The 14,923-nt window shown below is 44.3% G+C and overlaps 1 protein-coding gene and 1 pseudogene across 12 annotated transcripts in view; one reads left to right on the plus strand and one right to left on the minus strand.

Moving 5' to 3' along the window:
- The window catches only part of CASK (calcium/calmodulin dependent serine protein kinase), a 387,942-nt gene extending 374,969 nt beyond the window's left edge, over positions 1-12,973 (plus strand). For 10 of the 12 annotated variants that reach the window (XM_067723826.1, XM_067723828.1, XM_067723830.1 and 7 more), the window contains 2 exons: positions 7,336-7,419; positions 10,999-12,973. In XM_067723826.1, coding sequence (XP_067579927.1) covers positions 7,336-7,419; positions 10,999-11,175 — 261 coding nt within the window. In that variant the 3' untranslated portion in view covers positions 11,176-12,973. Of the gene's footprint in view, positions 1-7,335; positions 7,420-7,938; positions 8,065-10,998 lie in introns of all 12 variants that reach the window. The other 2 variants (XM_067723825.1, XM_067723824.1) reach the window with 1 other exon arrangement.
- On the minus strand, positions 505-5,657 carry LOC137217269 (adenosylhomocysteinase pseudogene; annotated as a pseudogene).
- Positions 12,974-14,923: the final 1,950 nt, after the last annotated feature.

A 14,923-nucleotide genomic window follows, 5' to 3' on the forward strand; every position in this document is an offset into this window, starting at 1 on the left:
ACCATAGAAAGCCCCACCTAACACTGGGGTTCAGCTCATTTTTTTTTTTTTAGGCACCAAAATTTTTATTAACCCACCTTCTTGCTCTCTTTTGACATTATAAACCAAATTAATCTCTTTTTGACCCAGAGTTGTGATGGGAACCATCAAGTTACAATGTGCTTTTGCGTTTCTTTGGCCCCTCTCAACCTCTGGCTATCACTTCTCTCGTGCTTTCTTGGCTATCCCTTAACAATATATTCCAACCCCTGTGAAATAGGGACTAAAAGTACCAACCTCATGGTTCTGAGGTTTAAGAGAATGCCAAGCACTAAGCCGGGCTCTCAGGAGCATTCAATCGCCAGCAGTTCCTCCACACCCTTTGACATAGCTCCTTCTCATCTGTCATGGGCTGAGGAACCGACGAGCCTGTAAACCAAGAACATGGGTATAAAGTCCATAGGCCAAGTGAGGGCCTGGATGGTAAAGTGCGTGGGCTTCGTGAACACCACTGCCAACTTCCAGCCTAAGGAAGGACTGAGTGAGCGGTTCCAAAACCCCTGAGCTCATGGTTCCCTGTGGGTAACTCCCATGTATCTCTATCATGACCAGGGCTTGAGGAGGGACTTCTCAATTCCCCCTGCCACACTTGGAACAGTATGAGGGATGCAGCAGAGGCCAAAGACTGACTAGCCCCAGGGAGTTGATGGGGAACATTATCAAACCAATCTCAAAGGTGGTGCCATTTGCTCTTGGGGAGGAGAGGTGGGACCCAGGCAAGGACAGCAGCTGGAAGGCAAAGGGCGGGCCTGGTTCTCAATAGCGGTAGTGATCAGGTTTGAAGGGGCCATCACGGGACATGCCCAGGTACTGGGCCTGCTTCTCAGTCAGCTTCACATTCAGCTTGCCCAGGTGGGCTTCAGCCACTGCTTCATCCAACTTCTTGGGCAGAAAGTGGACCCCGACAGGGTACTTGTCTGTTAGAGCTCAATCTGCGCCAGCACCTGGTTGGTGAAGGAGTTGCTCATCACGAAGCTGGGGTGGCCCATGGCGCAGCCCAGGTTGACCAGCCGGCCCTCGGCCAGAAGGATGATGCAGTGCCTGTTCTTCAACAAGTAGCGGTCCACCTGGGGCTTGATGTTCACCTTCTCCACAGCGTTCTCATTCAGCCACTTGACATCACTCTCCACGTTAAAGTGTCCGATGTTCCACACAATGGCGTCATCTTTCATCTGTTCAAAGTGCCGGCCGAGGATGATGTCGATACAGCCCGTGGTGGTGACAAAGATGTTGCCCTCCTGACAGGCCTCATCCATGATGGTAACGTCATAGCCCTCCATGGCAGCCTAAAGCGCGTTGATGGGGTCAATCTCTGTGATGATGACGCGGGCCCATCTTATACAGGTTGTAGACCCCCGTTGTGGTCTCTCCGGAGATGCCTCAGATGCCTGACAAGGAGCTGTGGGTACTTGGTGTGGATGAGGTTGATGAGGTCACCACCATCGTCCAGAATCATGTTGAGGGGCCCATCCTTGAAGTACAGTATCTGCTCAGTGCACCACAGATACTCCTCGTCCGTTTCACCCTTCCAGGCGTACACTGGAATGCCAGCCTTGACAATGGCAGCTGCTGCATGGTCCTGGGTGGAGAAGATATTGCAGCTGGACCACCGCACCTCAGCACCCAGGGCAACGAGGGTCCCAATGAGGACAGCTGTCTCCACGGTCATGTGCAGGCAGCCGGCAGTGAGGGCGCCCTTCAGTGGTTTGGAGGCCGAGTACATCTCCCACATGCACGTCAGGCCCGGCATCTCATTCTCTGCAAGGTCCAGGGCCTTGCATCCCCAGGCGGCCAGGCTGATGTCAGCGACTTTGTAAGGCAGCTTGTCTGACGTGCTGGCGGCATTTCCGCACAGAGTGATGGACACGGGCGAAGGGGGCCGAGCCTCAGGCTGGGGATAGGCGCGGGGCGGGTGGCGCCGGGCAGGGCCAGCTCATTTAGTTTGTGCCATCTTAATTAATTTTAGATAGTTGAGTCCAAACCAAACACATGTCTAATTATACTGTATAAGATGTTGTGGTTCAACTTTAAACCTAAGGGACTATCCTAAAGACTTTAAACCAGAAGAAAATGAGTAACCTGGCTTCTTTTAAAATAATGAGAATAGATTGTGTTCCTCTATATTTTGCCAAGCATTAGTACTCCTTACCTAATCCTTGTAACACCGAGCTAGAGACATCAGTATCTACTTTTGAGGATGAAGAAACCAAGGCTTAACGTAATTTTCACTTGAACAGTCTTGGTTTGGATTTGGGGGTTTTTGTTTTGTTTTGTTTTTACAGTAAATCTTAGACTCCTTTCACTGTACCATCCTAGAAGAGTTAACCCTGTTTAATCCTTAAGCTGGTGTGCCTTGTATGTATGTAGTAGTACAATTTAAATCTTTATTTTAACATTTAGAAAAATCTGTAAGGCGGTCAAACCTGAGGAAAGCTATAGAGCTGACTTCTCATAAAGCCATGGCTCAGAAAATAATCTATGTCCCTAAAGCTGGAACTATAATAGCTCCAGTGTGTAATCAAAACAATTTTAGATTTTAATTTTATTCTGATTTGTCCATTTGCAGCATTAAAGAGTTGACAGTAGCAGAATATTTGTGGCTTTGCTTCTGCCCCCAGAGGGAAAGGTTGTCATCAAGGGGTAGGTACAGTCTTGTTAGGAATCTGTGCTTGGAAACAACAGCCATGTTTTAAACTAGAGGCTGTTTTGTGAAGTCAGTTGGCTCTCTTAAGATTGTTTCTGGGGTCACTGTGTTCTTCCTTAAGCCCTTAGACCTTGGTGCAAAATGACTCAGATGCTTGCCCTTTTTAATTTTGCAAAAAAACAGATAAGTCTTAAAGATGTCTGCTTCTTAGATACTTGGTCAAATGAGTTTTTATTCCTTGAGGGTAGTAACCTGACAATTATTGGCCATAGATGAGCCATTAAATCCATTTATCTCCAAAAGAGAACTTTAAATGTTAAATTAATGCTTCTTTGGCTGTTTGAACCCAGTGTATTTTCAGTGATCTTTCTAGACTCTCTCTCCCCTCTCTGGGATTCAGAAAGAGATATTTGCCTGTAAATATTAACAAATTTGTGTCTCATCTTAAAAGTCAAAAAGGAAGTGGTTTTAGAGATCATCTTAAAGCCACCTATTAGTGGCCTGAGGGAGGGGAATCCTTGTGAAGCAATTCCATTTCCTGTTCCTAAACTTCAGGCAAGCTGAGTCTGCACAGGCACGCACGCACACACACACACACAAAAAAAACTGGCCCCCACTTGAGACCCATAAGTAGAGCAGAGTATGGGGACAGAGGCCTTCGAGAAAAAAATGAGGACATGTGTGGTGACTCTGCTGAAGATAAGAGGGAGACTAGACAAGAACATCTCAGTCAGGATTCTAGGCATCGTATAATCTTTGAAAGTACAATAATATAGGAGAGAAACTCAAAGCCATGAAAAGGAGGAGGAAGCAAATATATTCAGTACTAACCACAGAGACTACTGTAGTTAGTTACTGTGATAGACATGAAATTTGGCTCTGAACTTCCTGGCAACCAGGACAAAGAGGAGAATGTCACGGATCACATAATTCTCATCTAATAGAAGTATGTCAGTTCTTTCCTTGGAGTTAATTACTAAAGGAATATAACCTGATTCTTAGACATAAGAGGCATTTGGTGGTGTGGTGAGTACAGTCTTCCTGGACAGTCTCATGCAGTAGGTGCAGAATGACCTTCGTGTTTTCGTGGATAAAAACTAAGGGTGTGAATGCCGTGCAGAGAAGGGTAATCCGCAGGGAGCTAACGGTTGCCGAGTCGTGTGTTTTCTGGTGTAGAATAGAATAGCAGGCTAGAACTGAAAATACTCAGAGAATTGGGTGGCTATCAGGCTGCAGTCATTGAGTGGAGAAAAGACCATTTCACGACTGGGGTGGCATTCTCGACTTCATCCGTGGGTTGTGGCTGTGTGGACTTCCATCTGGCACTCAGAGTAGCTTCAGCGATGGAAGCAAGGGTAGGGACTGTGCCTTAGGATTTTTTTTTCCCCATCTAAGTTGCCCAGAAGGTGGCTCTGGGTGGATGTGGGATGATGAGGAAACCTTATGTGTCAACTGACCCTGGAGTCACCTGAATTATGAGCACAGGAAGGATAGAAAAAGGCCCAAAATAATATTCACAAAAAGGACAGTTCTAAGTGAAGATCACTGTTAAGCTTGACTGAGCTATATACAGAGTTTTTCATGATGGTTGTTCCTTGCTAAAATCTTCAGTCACAAAAGGATTTGCAAGGAAATGCCAATTGCCTCTTTCAAAAATGAACATATAGAAGCTTGAAGAGCTCTCCCATGGGGAATCTGAGCCTGTGACTTTCACAATTAAAGCAGTTTGAGGGCAGGTAAAACAATGTGCCAGGCTCCCTTACCCCACAAGGAGAAACTGTAACTAAACAAGAGGAAAAGACAACCCTCAGAATGGGAGAAAATATTTGCAAACGAAGCAACGGACAAAGGATTAATCTCCAGAATTTACAAGCAGCTCATGCAGCTCAATATCAAAAAAATCAAACAACCCAATCCAAAAATGGGCAGAAGACCTAAATAGACATTTCTCCAAAGAAGACATACAGATTGCCAACAAACACATGAAAGGATGCTCAACATCACTAATCATTAGAGAAATGCAAATCAAAACTACAATGAGGTATCACCTCACACCAGTCAGAATGGCCATCATCAAAAGGTCTACAAACAAATGCTGGAGAGGGTATGGAGAAAAGGGAACCCTCTTGCACTGTTGGTGGGAATGTAAATGGATACAGCCACTATGGAGAACAGCATGGAGGTTCCTTAAAAAGCTAAAAATAGAACTACCATACGACCCAGCAATCCCCCTACTGGTCATATACCCTGAGAAAACCATAATTCAAAGAGTCATGTACCACAATGTTCGTTGCAGCTCTATTTACAATAGCCAGGACATGGAAGCAACCTAAGTGTCCATCAACAGATGAATGGATAAAGAAAGATGTGGCACATATATACAATGGAATATTACTCAGCCATAAAAAGAAACGAAATTGGGTCATTCGTAGAGATGTGGAGGGACCTAGAGTCTGTCATACAGAGTGAAGTAAGTCAGAAAGAGAAAAACAAATATCGTATATTAATGCATATATGTGGAATCTAGAAAAATGTTACAGATGAACCTATTTGCAGGGCAGGAATAGAAAGGCAGACATAGAGAACAGATGTGTGGACATGGTGGCGGGGGAGGGTGGGATGAACTGGGCGATTAGGTTTGACATAAATACACTACCATGTGTAAAACAGATAGCTAGTGGGAACCTGCGGCTCAGCTCGGTGCTCTGTGATGGCCTAGTTGGGTGGGATGTGGGAGAGGGGAGGCGATGTGTGTATACATATAGCTGATTCACTTCACTGTGTGGCAGAAACTGACAACATTGTAAAGCGAGTGTAGTCCAATAAAAATAAATAAGTAAAAAAATAAAATTCAGAAACATAATCCTAGGAAAAGTGAATCTTGCACTAAACAGGAAAGTCAAAACCTTTACCAACCAATTTGCCTCTTACATGCGTTTATATTCATAGAGGCCAAGAGATTCTCTTCAGCCATGAAGGCACAGTGCCCTCTAGTCAAACCTGCCTCGAAAGGCAAAATAGACTTTGTGTGAATTATATGTACTGCTTTTACATTTTTGTTTGGTCAAAAGACTATTTCTGCCAGGTGCCATCTGGGGCATGAGGAGGACAACTGAACAAGACGCAGCCCCTGCCCTCAGGAAGCTTAGCCGCCAGCATTCAGGCACTTGCATTTCCAGGGTGGCGGGCACTACAGGTGCCTAAGTGTGGGTGTGTCAGGAGCATAGCGGCAGGGCGCCTGACTCGGCTCGGAGCTCATAAAGGACCTTCCAGAAGAAAGAACACTCAGCCAAGCAATAGGGCAAGTGGGGAGGGGGACGAGGGGATGGAACGTCCAGGCGGAGGGAGTAGGAAGACAAAGGCTGGCCCTTTCTGGAACTGAAAGTACTTCGGCGGGGCCAGTCCATGGAAGGGAAGAGACAGAAAGGTAAGCGTGGGCCAGCTCATGAGGCAGGGATCTGACATTTATGCTCAGGAGCGTACATTTTATCCCAAGGCCAAGAAGGAGCTCCTGAAGGGCTTGGAGTGGAGGAGTGATGGAATGGGATTTGCATTTCCAAAAGACTGTTCTAGTGGCAGGGTTTAGTAGGATTGGAAAGCAGCAAAACTGGAGGCAGGGCACCCAAATTGCTACTACAGCAAACCAGACACAAGAGGGAGGAATAGGGCAAAGCAAACAATTGAAAGGCTGTTTACAAAGCAAACTATGTGGCTAACAGAATAGACATGTTAAATTCTTATATAAAGGGCCGCAAGATATTTACCCCTGACGCATACGAATTAATTACATGTCAGTCATTTGTGAACTGTGTGCCTATGTTGGGTTTTGTTGCGGGCTTGGGGGTGTCCTGTCCTAGGGGAGCAGCAGAAGCAGCAACCCCTTATCAGAATCAACTCCCACAGCATCAGATGCTGGCTTTGCAGTATGTCTGTGCAAACTAGTAGCTTGCAGTTAGAGGTTTCTGATACCTTGAAATGGAACTGAAAGGGGCCTCAGAGGTCCCTGTCCCTTGAATGCGGCATCTTCTCATGGGCCTACAAATTGCCCACAGCCATACGGCTTCTATAGTGGCTCCAGGCTCTATCCCTGGACAGAGTGTTGCCATCCCTATGAGTCCCACAGAGGAGAGGGCTTTCCTCAGGACAACTCAGAAGGCCTATGTCAGTGTGAACACAGCCCTCGCGGTCACAGTGGCCATGATTTGCTCTCCTCATGAGCAAACTGCAATTTGAAATGTGGTGTAGTGCACTCTGGATAAGCGCTGAAGCCACCCTGCTGGTCGGAGTCTACCCCAAAATGCATTTCCTAGGAATTAAAATTCAGGCTACAACTAATAACCAGGTTTAAATGAACATTAACCAACATAATCAGTGTTCACTTTTCTGAAGAAAAATAAGTCGGATTGATTCATGAGATTCATAAGAAAAACGTCCAGTTTGTCAGCTTTTATTTGCCAGTGGCTATTTTCCATCCTTTGGATGAACAGAAGTAATATAAGTTATTTACAAAGTTGGTAAATTTAATAATATCTTGCCAAAAATTTGAATCAAGGGCTTTTCCAGTTGTATAATTTTCTATGAACTCATTTGAATGTTGCATTAGTTATTTCTCCTTTTAAGTCTCAGTTTTCTTTTTTTTTTTTTTTACACAGGCACTGAAGGTCCTGAGAACTGCGGAGTTCGCTCCTTTTGTTGTTTTTATTGCCGCACCAACTATCACTCCAGGTTTGAATGAGGTAAGAATTAATCAGTTTTTCCTCTAATCAGCATTCCCCCCGAGTAAGGATGCATTTGTGTTGTGCATTCCAGAGCAGAGCCCCATCTCATTAAGACAACTAAATGAAGCTCTGCTTTGTTTTCCATGCTGGCCAGTAAGATTTCCAGAGCTTGAGGTCCTCTTTCAGGAGTAGGAATTACACACCACAGCGAGGTGTGATTCTTCTGAGATCAGAATCATTAGGCAAATGTAAGCTTTAGTCTCCAGTGCAGTCCCCGCCCCGGGGGCCTTATCCATGGCCTTGTCCATGGGTCTGCTCCTGCCCTGCGGGGCTGCCAGCCCCTCCTCTCCTGATAGCGACTGTGCTGAGAGCTCTGGGCCGAGAATTGCCTTGCCTGGGGAGAACTATAAGGCATCCACCTCCTTGGCTGGGCTGCCCAGACTCCCCTAGGCAGCCTCCGGAGTGGAGCCCGTGCAGAATCTCTACCCAGGCCCCTGGAGACTACCAAACCTGGAAATGAGCTCTGTCCCCTCTCAGGCCTACTCAAGTCAGCAGCCGCCACGGAGATGGTGCCCGCGAGGGTCGGCAGCACCATCTAGAACCAGGCTGGCTTACACAGCCTTCTATTGCTGGGCAGATAAGAAGGTAGTTATGGAGTGTCTGGTGAGTATATTGCTGCTTATCTGCTGTAGGGTCATTCTTAAGAGGAAACTCTACACAAAGTTTTCCTGAAGGCCATCACTTCTGCAGGGTCTAGAAATCACCAGGACGCTCTTGGCACTGTTCAGTTAAGGTGGCCTAGACTCACCCCAGCTTATGACAGTAAAATCAAGGCTTGGAGATTTTCACTTTAAGGAAAATTAAATATCTAGATTTAAGGAAGATATTTAAAATATCTAGATTTAAGGGATTAAATATCTAGATTTAAGAAAATTAAATATCTAGATTTAAGGAAGATATTTCTAGACAGAAATATCTAGATTTAAAGTGATTAATTTTCACTTTAAGGAAAATTAAATATCTAGATTTAAGGAAGATTAAAGAACTAGATTTCTATGTCACTCATATTTTTCAGTCATTTTTTGTCATTTCATTTGCAAAAGATGTATTCCTTGGTAAATTCTACTTCTCCGTCTTATTTAATACACAAACATGTTTGAAACGCCACATTGTGGTTAGCTCTTATCCTTTGGTTACCATGTATTTTTCTTGAATTATCATCTTTGTTTTTGTTTTTGCCTATTTTCCTGCCCTTTTACTAATTTTCCATAGCTGCCAAAATGGTGCAGAAAATTGCCTGTAAGTACCAGCTAGGAGGTGATGAAACACAGCCTCGTCTCCTTTCATAGATTTAGAATGTAGACATTTTGTTCCCACAAATCCTTGCTTTTGCTGTTAGAATAAAGGCATTTTGTTTTCACTGAGTTAAACCCTGCTCACGTGTAAGTCAAGCCTGCAGACAAGCTGTTGTAGAGGAAGAAACTGACAAACATGGCTTCATCTTATAAGATCCTTAAGAGGGAGCTTTATTTTTTTGTGTGTGACGAGAACTGCATTAAAAATTTGATGCTCTCAGCCATAAATTTTCTTGAATGTTTTCATCAGCCCAGCTTTCTGAGCAAATTATAAGCTCTGCTAGTGGTTCTTGAAGCCCACCCAGGACTGTATATTCCAATAGAATCCCCTAGCCCGGAGAGTGACGTGGTAGGAATTGCTCCTTCTCATACTGGTAGGAAGCACTCCTGTCTTTGGGTGAATGCATGTTTCCTAAAATGGGGCTTTTGCTTTGTGTTTATTGTAAAGCCACAGTGAAAATACTATGCTTTTTAAGTGCAAGCAGAAAGTGTGTTGATATGACCTTAGAAGGTGATGATTAACTGAGGTCTTATCTACACTGAAGTAGTTAACACCTAACATTCAAAGCATGCCACGTCCTGCTTTGAAATTCCGGTAGATGACAAAGCAGGTTAGGACACTCTCATTTCAGAGTGTCCTGATAGAAAAGATTGAGTCCCTAACTTTTCTGGTGTCTGTCATCCCCACTGTGGTGCTGTGATGGAATCGAGTGTTATTATTTCACCTCGAATCCCCTTGCCAGAGGGCTGCACCCACAGGCCGAGGTTCATCAGGAAGAGTCTCTTACGAACAGATGGGCCTCCGAGAAGAGGAGGGCTCCTAAGCCAGCAGTGGGTGCCAACAGCTCCCAAGTCCCTGAAGGCACCGCACCTTTTAGTTTCTCTGGAGATCTGTCTCTGTCATCATGGGCCCCCATTTCCTAGTAGACTTTCTCTGTCTCTTGACTATAGATTTAACACTCATCAAATCGTATAATGGCCAGTATTAGCCAAGTGCTTGTTCTTTCGGTAACATTTATTAAGCACTTACTATGTATAAGCCACAATGCCAAGTGCTGGGCACAGCAAGGCAAGTTTGAGCTCTAGTTGGGGAGAGAGATACTAATCAAATAAACAGGTATTTAATTGTATGTGTGTATATATGTGTGTGTGTATATATATATATATATATATATTTCAGACTCCACCCAACAGCTCAGCTATCTAGTCGGTTACTTTGACTTAATTTGAACTTGCCCATTAAAAGTTCAGCATAACAAGATCTGACCCGTGAAGATGCAGAGGCAGACTTTCTGGTGGCCCTTAAGAGATCCCCATCTTGAAAGAACTGCCATCCTGAGGCTCTTTGTAGTGCGCTGCAGGAGTTGAGGGAAAGCCTTTACTGCCGCGAAGAGTTCAGTAGCTGCTTTTCCTTCAGAGTTGTTTCCATGAGAGATGTAAGTACTTACGAACAGTGATATTTGGCCATTTCCAGTGCAGACCAATGTGAGGGGATTCATCAGATGCCAGCTGCTGTTGTATCTGGGAAATGGCCTTATTTCATCCATTATTTGTAACATCCAAAAAGCTTTGCCTCTGGCATCCACTGCTGTTGAGTGAGGGCCATTATATGTAACTGAATTCCTGGAACATATTGAACCTCTAAGTAGAATAGAGAAAAATACAACTTAATTTGTTGTCCGGAGGCAGGGGCTTCTTGGCGCAAACACAGCTGGGCTCTGGGGCCTGGCGCAAGCAAGTGCAGAGGACCAAGGGAAGGGGATGCAGGGCTCTGACCTCGTCCGTCCTCTGAAGCCCCCCCCACCCCCCACCAAACAGGAGAGTGGCTTGAGGTGAGGCGGGCCTGGGTCAGAGGAATGAGGACAGAGCGGCTCGACTCTGATAGTCTGTCTCCACTGACCCCGGGGCAGACACTGCTTGGCCGGGCTGGGGTGATGTGTTTGCTGAAGAGTGTCTGTTTCCTCTGGTCCGTCCGGTTTGGCGTGGAGTCCCCTGTTGCATGGTGAGCAGTCGTGGTTGCAAGCCGTAGTTCTGTGACCCTGCCATCCCGGGGACCGTCATCTCCTCTGTCACGAAGCGGGCTTGGCCTCACGCCCAGATGTGGCACATAAAGGTCTGGCCTTGACTGTTTCTGACATTGGGACGGACAGAAATGTGACATGAGAAAAAAATCCGGCTGACTTTTCTCTTTGCTTTTCCCTCCTCCCACACCCATCCCTACCTCCATCCCATCACCATTTAGGATGAATCTCTTCAGCGTCTGCAGAAGGAGTCTGACATCTTACAGAGAACATATGCACACTACTTCGATCTCACAATTATCAACAATGAAATCGATGAGACAATCAGACATCTGGAGGAAGCCGTGGAGCTCGTGTGCACAGCCCCGCAGTGGGTCCCGGTCTCCTGGGTCTATTAGGCCTCTCCCCAGATATCTGCCGCATAACTGGGAGCCACCTCATACATGGAAAAGCCTCTGTTATCGGCCTTGTGTCAGCAGGTCGTGGTCCCTAGAGACTACCTAGTTGTAGTGTGACCTACATTTATAATTATTGTCATGTCCGAATAGATAGGAGGAGAAAAACAATTACACACTAATTTAAAGAGACAGTATCTTTTTTAATCAGTTCTCCTAAACTTTAATAAAATGTATCTTTAAATGTATGTATTATTCAATCCTTTGGAATGTTATATTTTTGGAAATCATAGCTTTTTATTTCCAAGGCCCCTAAAAACTGCACAAAATAGATGCTGCTTTCTATAATCTATTTTAATAATAAAAAACAATGATTCTGTTACCTTGACTGGGGTTGGAACACTACATTCTTTTTAGAGTCTGATTTTATGGATTGGAATATCTTTCTTTCCTTTATTTATTTGAAATAATCAGTCTAGTGATTACAAAACTCATAAATTTTTAAAGGCCTTTTTTTTCCTTTTTTTTTTTTAGAACAGTATTTTTTTTAAGTCCTTTATGTAACATCCAGATAATGTGATACTGTCTCTTTGAAGCACCCTGTAAACCTTTTAGAGATTTGAAGTTGGGTCTTGACTCTTAATGCATGTGGACAGTCGCAAGCGTTTATGCTGTCGGTGTGTCTGTGTTGGACAAAACAATCTGTAATCTACAGCAAAGTACATTCCGTTCACGGGGCACACCCAGGGGAATAAGAATAAAATGCTATTATGACTAAGTTGTAAACCTATGCACATCCCTTGCATTTCGGGCAACTTTATAAAAAACAAACAAAAAGAAACTGATTTTTATTAATAATAATCAATCATGTAGTGAAATGTGTTTGTAATTTTGTCTCAATTTAATTTGTTGTAAGGTGGGAGGGGGAATTGCTGGTTTCACCATTTCAGATCTGTGTTGTCTGAGAGTATTAACGTTTTAATTAAGCAAAGAAATGAGGATTTTTAATATGTATGTAATTGTTTTAAAGCACCCATTTTAAGAGAATATACTGTGCAATGAAGAAACCAGTTTAGGCATTTGCTATAAACTGAATTATTCCAAAAGAATAATCTATAACAGCCCTGTAAATTCCTTTAAAATGATAACTAACAGGACAGTTTGACCAATTTTTTTTAAAATATACTTCCTTTTATGTGTTCAATAATTAAATGCCTTTGGGTCCTTCATTTCATTATAGATTTGTTCAGGTTTACAAGGTGATGATCTTTTAGATTTTATAATCCATTAGATGCTCACTGAAACATCAAAGGCCCAGGAATGACTATCAGTTAGCAGGACAACAAAATACTCCGCACCCAAGGGCCACTAATGTGCACCTGTGCTTTCTCCTTCCTCTTGCTATATCCCTTGGCACAGGAGAATCATGTCCTTGTTGCTTTAGAGACATTAACCATCTCATCACCCTTCCGTGAGGTCACATTCTTCCAATACAGGAGATTCAGGCTGCGGGGGTGGGTCTTCTGACTCTTTGCCAGAGGTCACTGGAAGGTTTTTCATGAGAGTGTCTGTCAGGGTGTGAAGTGGTTCTATTAACCTGAGATCCTTGAAAAAAATACCATCAAGTTTGCTTCTTGTCGGTTAGATGGCCTCATTGCTTTGTGCCCTGGCAGGATGTGCAGGATGTGTTCTGAGCAGAACAGCTCCTCTATGAAGGACCACACCGAGAAGGCATTTGTATACTCTTTTTAGGGTGTCCCCCTCCCCTCCCACCTACTCTTATTAAACAATGCTGATTTTTCCTCTGATGTTGTCCTTTGTGGGTAACCAGATGAGTATACAACTTACAAAGTGCTGAGTAAACTGCTTCTGTTGGGACCCACAGCAGGGTGACCACACCACCAAACCAGAGACACCGTGGATGGAGGGAGAAACCCCAAGAGCTGATTAGGGCTGTGTTAGGACTGATTTAAATCTACCTGATGCCAAGGCCAGGCAGTCATTCCCGTGATGGTACTGGTCACAATCCGGGCTCTTCTCAGTGTGAAACTGCCCGCTCTACCTCTTTTCCAGTGAAGCACAAAGAAGAATACAACTAACACCTGAGAACAGAAGCTCCCTCCCTCTGGTAGAAACCCCACTTGTCCTCTGAGACCAAATCTCCAGAGATGCTCGACGATGCCTGTCTTAAGCCACCCACCATGCTGATGAAGGTGGGTCATGCAGAGGAAGAGAAAAGCAATGCCAGTGTAAATGTCTGGCCCCAGGATTGAGAAGCACTGTAGCGCTCATCCTCTCTCCTCCAACACTTTATGCGTCCTCAGAGAAGCACACAGACAGGCGGCATTCTCACCGTTGTGCGGGTGGCAAAATTCCTGCACCCAGAACTCATTCTGTCTAACTTCTCAGAGGTCGTCTGTTCCCTTCCACTAATACACGTCTTCTCTCAAGCAGTGTCTTTTTGACCTAGCAGAAAATACTTAAATTTCTGAATCCAGAGTAATTTCGGTACATTGCTGCTGCACCTCCATTACAGTTGTCCACTAAGCAATCAGAAAATTGCTAAAAAGCTGCTTTACTGTTTCCATTCCATCAACAAAATCATTTTTTTTCCTTTAAAAGAACAGAGCGAATGATTAGATTATTAAATCTTAGCACTGATCAACTGAGCCATGTTCTAAAGGCTCTCTTTCCAACCCCATTGCCCGCAGCAAGAAATGGGGTGTTTTTCATATGTCAAATTATCTGTTAAAAAGAATGTCCTGATTTTCTAATCATAAAACGGTTAATTACTTTGCACACGCAGCATGTTCCATTCTAACACCAAAAAGGAAAATGTCAATTTAATTCAGGAAGCTTCCCAGTGTCAAGATAATATGGTAGCTTTTTTAAATGCAATTAAGTGTAACTCCTGTCAAGTGAGATGGTTTAAAATATTTGCTCAGAGAGGAAAAGAAATGGGTGACCTACTTCTTGCAATTTGCATTCAGAAGGCATCTTCTGAGCCCGTCCCATTGGTGGTGGGATGTCAGAAGATGCTGCAAAGCCCTCACCGCACAAAGGGTCAGCACATGCTCCCTTCCCCGGGGCCCATTCCATCTCCCACCGCTGGGGCCAGCCCGCCAGGCCTGGACTCCATGCTACAGTTATTTTTTTAAAGCCTTTGATCTCATTATTGCAGGTGAGGTTTTTTGGTTTGTTTTTAAATCACTTGTAGTTAATCTGTTCGTTAAGGCTTTGAGTTCATTCCTTGAAAAAGTGTAGTCAGTTGAGCCACCCTTGGGGAAACAGAGGTGGAGATGCCCAGCGTGGACACTGCCCCTTAAGGACAGGCAGCCCAAAACAAACGCTCTTGTCTCCCACTGATATCCTTTTCTTCATTTCAGGTCAATCTCTTGGGGCAAAGAGAACATGCCACTAAAGCTAGCAAGAACATTTCTTGATTAATAAATTCTTAATTTTAACATCTCCCACGCTGTCTCCTTGGAAAGAGAAGGCAACTTGCAATCAGCATTCCAAACAAGCCCCTTCTCATCCTCACCCCTCCTGCTTATTTCCTATCATCAAACTGGTGTGTGTGCCTGCGTGCGCGTGTGTGTGTGTTGGGGGGGAGGGGCTTGTTTTTCCAGAACTGGACACAGCCTCCTAATTCCATCCTCTTTACAAGGGGTTATGATACCAAGGTCCCCGAGCATTCTTTCTCTTGTTCTGTGCCTCTGATTAATTCTCCTCTTAGAAAGCTCTTTTGCTT

Source organism: Pseudorca crassidens, chromosome X (assembly GCF_039906515.1).
Source record: "Pseudorca crassidens isolate mPseCra1 chromosome X, mPseCra1.hap1, whole genome shotgun sequence".
Taxonomy (NCBI): Eukaryota; Metazoa; Chordata; class Mammalia; order Artiodactyla; family Delphinidae; genus Pseudorca; species Pseudorca crassidens.